The sequence below is a fragment of the Geospiza fortis genome, unplaced genomic scaffold, assembly GCF_000277835.1.
Source record: "Geospiza fortis unplaced genomic scaffold, GeoFor_1.0 scaffold1303, whole genome shotgun sequence".
In the NCBI taxonomy this organism is placed as follows: domain Eukaryota; kingdom Metazoa; phylum Chordata; class Aves; order Passeriformes; family Thraupidae; genus Geospiza; species Geospiza fortis.
In genome coordinates, this window is record NW_005054495.1 from 1,203,761 (window position 1) to 1,209,201 (window position 5,441).

At 43.2% G+C, this 5,441-nt stretch overlaps 1 protein-coding gene across 1 annotated transcript in view; it reads left to right on the forward strand.

Moving 5' to 3' along the window:
- LOC102034971 (synaptic vesicular amine transporter-like) overlaps positions 1-3,937 on the forward strand; it is a gene marked incomplete at its 3' end in the record, with an annotated part of 13,787 nt that extends 9,850 nt beyond the window's left edge. The window contains exons 2-3 of the mRNA XM_005428648.1: positions 1,720-1,826; positions 3,586-3,937. Coding sequence (XP_005428705.1) covers positions 1,720-1,826; positions 3,586-3,937 — 459 coding nt within the window. The remainder of the gene's footprint in view (positions 1-1,719; positions 1,827-3,585) is intronic.
- Positions 3,938-5,441: the final 1,504 nt, after the last annotated feature.

The window sequence follows — 5,441 nt, forward strand, 5'->3', positions numbered from 1 at the left end:
GCTACTGAGCTCCTCAAGAGACTTCTCTCTTTGGTTTTTCCAAAAGTGAAGCTCTGTGAAGCAAAGAACAATTCACAAAGTTCAGTATTTGGTGACTAAATCAAAGTAGTGTGCTATGTGATATGAAAGACAAGAGTTTTACAGAAGTGGAAACCTTTGTTAGAATGTGTTTCTTGGCCAGTTCAATGTGGTTAACCTCTTTTTTAATATAAATTGAGAAGAAATTGATAAGGCTGAGTGAAACATGAGGAATGCCATGAAGAGAAGACAAAAAATAATTGAGAGGAGACCTCATTGTGGTCTTTAATAACCTCATGAGGGGCAAATACTGATCTCTTCCCTCTCATTATGAGTCCCAGGACTCAAGGAAAGGCATGAAGCTGAGTTAGGGGAGCTTTAGGTTGGGTATTAAGAGGAAGATTTTGACCAGTGGTTGGGTATGGGAATAAATCTCACGGGACTCCATTTTCTTCATGGTGAAAAAGGCCATTCTTTATTCACATAACTCCTTTATATACAGTTCTGCAGACTTTGAGTGTGACTCCAATCGGTTGGTAGCTTTCTTGCCAATTTCCTTTATTGGTTAGTAACAAGTTGCTATTCTGCATTGATTGGTCACTCAAACTCTTGGTGTCTACATGTAGGGACAGTTGTTTGTGAAAGATAATTTTCATTTTTCTATCTAATGGTGTAAAAACAGTTTATGCAGGCAGGTGCAAGTTATTTTTTTCCCCAGGAATAGCTTATGTTAACAAATTGTTCACAACAGGATTGCTTTCACATGGGAACTTGCAAAATGCTGGCTTTGACAAGGCCAGCCACCACTTCCAGCAGAGCAGCTTTGATTTTATGCAGCCTTTCTTTATGATTTTTCTACCTTTCTGCAACAGTTGGGCACTGAGGCTCCCCAGGACAGCGGGCACAGCACCGAGGCTGCCTGAGCTCAGGAAATGCTTGGACAATGCTCTGAGGCACAAGGTGGGATTCTTGGGGTGTCCTGCACAGGACTCGATAATCCTGGTGGGTCTATTCCGATATTCTATGACTGTATGAAATTCCTAGTTTTAGGCAGCTGTTCCCTTGTGGCTCGCCAAAGGCGGCACTGATGTGCTCTGGTGTCTGAGCACAAAGTCTGAGTGGCTTTGCTGGGCACACAGAGGTCTCCTGGGCACACAGAGGTTCTGGCACGTCCCACTGGGCACACAGAGGTTTTGCTGGGCACACAGAGGTTCCCTGGGCACACAGAGATTCTGACATACCGGGTTGGGCATGCAGAGGTTCCTTGGGCGCACAGAGGCTCTGGCACATCCCGTTGGGCACACGGGTTTCTAGGGCACAGGGAGGCTCTGGCACATCCTGCTGGGCACACAGAGATTCTGGCACATCCCACTGGGCACACAGAGGTTTTGCTGGGCACACAGAGATTCTGGCACATCCCACTGGGCACACAGAGGTTTTGCTGGGCACACAGAGATTCTGGCACACCCCGCAGACCCGCCCCGGGTTTTGCTGGGCACACAGAGATTCTGACACATCCCACTGGGCACACAGAGGTTTTGCTGGGCACACAGAGATTCTGACACACCCCGCAGACCCGCCCCGGCCGTCCCGGAGCATCCCTGCCTGGGCTGGGGGGACACACAGAGGAGGGCAGAGGAGAGGAGCCCCCCCGTGCCCCGCACCGCTGGCCAGCGCTCCCCGGGCTCTCACGGGGACCAGAGGAGCCGTGCTCCGCTGGCTGCGGGAGAGCCGCCAGTCCCGCAAACTCATCCTGCTCATCGTCTTCATCGCGCTGCTGCTGGACAACATGCTGCTCACCGTGGTCGGTAGGTGAAAGGGGCTTGGGCTGCCTTCCCTCCCCCGGCTCCTGCAGATGTGCTGCCTGAATGGCCGATTAACGCTCTCAAACCCAACATTTTCAAACACTGATTAATTTTGGTTTTAACCGTGAATTATATTGCAGGCATTGCAAACGCGCCGCCGTGGACATCAAAGTCTTGCTTTATTTCCATGTTAATTGCAAGATAAGGAATGGTATAAAAAGGTCTTAATAACTCCTTTTTTCCTCTTTTTATTTTCTATTTTTTTCTTTTTCCTGCTAAACGCCACTAATACTTTGTAGAATGACAGATAACAGTATTTTTAGCTCATCATCGTTTTTTCTCCTGTGGTCGTGCAACTGAAACAACAGGCTAGATAACATTGGAGATGCCTGTTTCCTTGTGATAGTTCTGTTTCCCCCACATTGGTCTTAAAATTATAGGTTAATAAGAAAACTCTCTAAGTCACTTTTAAGAAAAGCACTTCCACGAGTTAGTTTAATAAAATAATAAAAGTTTCGATCAAAGTCTGAGATCCAACTTTTAATGGCTTCAGTGGCACGGTGTCGAGATTCAGAAATCTACTCATATAAAACAATTGGATAGTTTTCACTGGTAGACTTAGAACCCCTCAAATTCAGATGTTTATGTGAAATAAAAGAACATAGTCCAGAGGAGCCAGTGGCTCATGGATGTCACACAAACACACCTGAATGCTCATGGTTCTCCTGGAAGTGACTTGGTCTGTGCAGAGCTCAGCTCTCAGGTGATGCTTCAGACTCAGCTTCTGAATCTGACTCCAGAATTTCTTGAAGGGGTTTCAGCTTAAAAGTTGATGCCACAAGGTAGACCTTAGTTAAAAAAAATACCCATTTTTAGCAAGTGGATTTTGGAATTTTTTTTACATTCATATACTTTCTTATAAAGTTAGTAATATTTAATTGCTTTTTTTAGTAATATGTATGCTAGAGGCCCTAGAAATTATTGTAGTTTGCAGACTTGAGAGGCTGGGCTTTTTCAGGATGAAATGTAAGATGGGAAGGGGTGATTCTGTCACTTGTATTAAAATGAATGAACCTGACATCTGTTTTTACAAACTCTAAAATCCTAATGTCTGAGATACATATTAATGCAATTAAATTCAGCCAAGATCCTAAAACATGTAAACATCGTCCCTTTTGGATGATCTTTTCAATGTAAATTTCAAAATAATGAGACAATTATTGCCAATGCAAATATTGGCATATTATTTCTGATTCCTTGATATAGGTCTGTTAGCTTTTTTCCTTCTTATGCCTGGTACTTATAAATATTTTGGTGGTTTATTTTAGAAATGTTTCATATTGTATTTTTTATATTTTGCTTTAATAATCATTCCAATGCTGTTCTCATTATTCATACTTTTGCAGCCTAATAAAAGGACTTATGCAGCCACATGCAACAAAGAGCCTTCAGACATGGGTTTTGATACTTTTGATATTTTGCTTAATGATGTAGGTATAGAAAACCTTATGGGAATCTTATGAAAACTGGCAAAAAATAAAGTACAATGTAAATGAAATTTTTGTTTTAAACTGCACTTCTGAGTTAAGGGTGTGGGGTTTTTTTTCCCCATGAGCAAATTTCTCTTTCAGTTCTGTGTTTGTGAATGTGCCCTGTAGGAAAGCCTTGTATTTCCTGATCAATGGCACAGCAAGCAGCTCGGTGATTCCACTTCCAGATAACCTGACAGTAAGATGCCAATGTATTCTATTTGTTTTTCCAGTGCCAATAATTCCCAGTTACCTTTACAGCATCGAACACCAGAAAAATGCCACAGAAATCCAGACTGCTAAACCCAACCTCCCCTCAGCAACCATGGACAATTTCCAGAGCATCTTCTCCTACTACGACAATTCCACCATGCTCACTGGAAATGAATCTGACAAGACAGAGCCTGCAGAGTTGCATCAGACCCAGACAGAACCAATGGTTGTCAGGGTGACTCCCTCCCCCTCTGACTGCCCCAAGGATGACAAGGAGCTGCTGAATGAGAACGTCCGCGTCGGCCTCTTGTTTGCTTCTAAAGCAACAGTGCAGCTGATGACCAACCCCTTCATAGGGCCTCTGACTAACAGGTATGCCATTGGTGCTGCTCCATCACACACTGGTGTTTTAGCCCAGACTAGTGCTTCAAACAGATTATTCTTAATTCTCCCTGGACTGCTGCCTTCTTTCTTGTTCTGGAGGAATATTTTAGTGAAATAAGTTTGGTGAACAGTTCTGAACGCTTACAGCCTTTCCAAAAGAGCTGCGCATCAGCCATTAGTATCTCACACTTTTCCCCCAGCTCCTGAGACCTTGGGTTTTTATAGAAACCTTTGCTGAGATGGTGTTTGCAGTTTAGGAAGGATGTTGAGATGCTTGAGCGCATCCAGAGGAGGGCAACAAGGCTGGTGAGGGGCTTGGAACACAAACCCTATGAGGAATGTTTGAAGGAACTGAGGGTGTTTAGCCTGGAGAAGAAGAGACTTGGAGGTGACTTATTGCTCTCTACACCTTCCTGAAGGGAGGCTGTAGCCAGGTGGGGTTGGTCTCTTCCACCAGGCAGCACTGACAGAACCAGAGGACACAGTCTCCAGCTACGTCAGGGAAGGGATACATTGGATATTAGGAAAAAATTTTCACCAAAAGAATAATAAAGTGCTGGAATGCTCTTCCCAGGGAAGTGGTAGAATCACCATCTCTGGATGTGGTTAAAAAAAGGCTGGACATGGCACTTGGTGCTACAGTCTAGTTGAGGTGTTAGGGCACAGGTTGGACTCGATGATCTTAGAGGTCTCTTCCAACCCCATTATTCTGTGATTCTTTGATTCTGTTAAAATATCTCCCATATCATTATAGGAGGCCAAAAGACACTGCAATTCACAAAGATCATGAATTGTCAATAATCCTGTAACACCCACATTAGGCAAAAATGATATTGAAACTGTAGGCAGGGCTCAGATCCCTTCCCTGCTGTCACTGAGATGAGCAGCTCTTGCTGTGTGGTGGTTTGGAGTTGTCTGAGGAGAGAATCAGTGGGAAATTTGTGTGGACTTGAGGGAAAAGTGAACAAATGTCCAACTTTGCTGATGCCATGTTCATCACCAGGTTCAGTGGGTCCCACATTCCCATCAGTACGTGACTCTGCCCAGCCTCCTAATTGCTCCCTCTAAATTCTTACAAATACAATGTCTTGAACCAAATATGTTTAAGTGGAACTAAGCAGAAAATTTATTTGAGCCAGGATCAAGCTTATGAACACCAATATCAATGACTTAAAGCCCCTTTCCAAATCCAAGTACTGATGATGTTAACATCAATATTAAAAAGTATATATAATACAATTTAAATTTTTTGATGTTAATAATAAATTTGATTTCACTGTTAGCATTTTGTGTAACAGCTCCCCACAGGAACAGCTTCAGTCCTCCCAAACAGACTATGAGACCAATCTCTGCAGGAAATAAACTCCAAACTGTATTTAGTGTACTTATGATCTGCATATTTCATATGTAAGCTGTTTTAAGAGAGAATTATTCCTTTCAGAAAATAACATGCAGCAGAAATTTGTACTTGTAGAACACTTTTGTTTAAGCA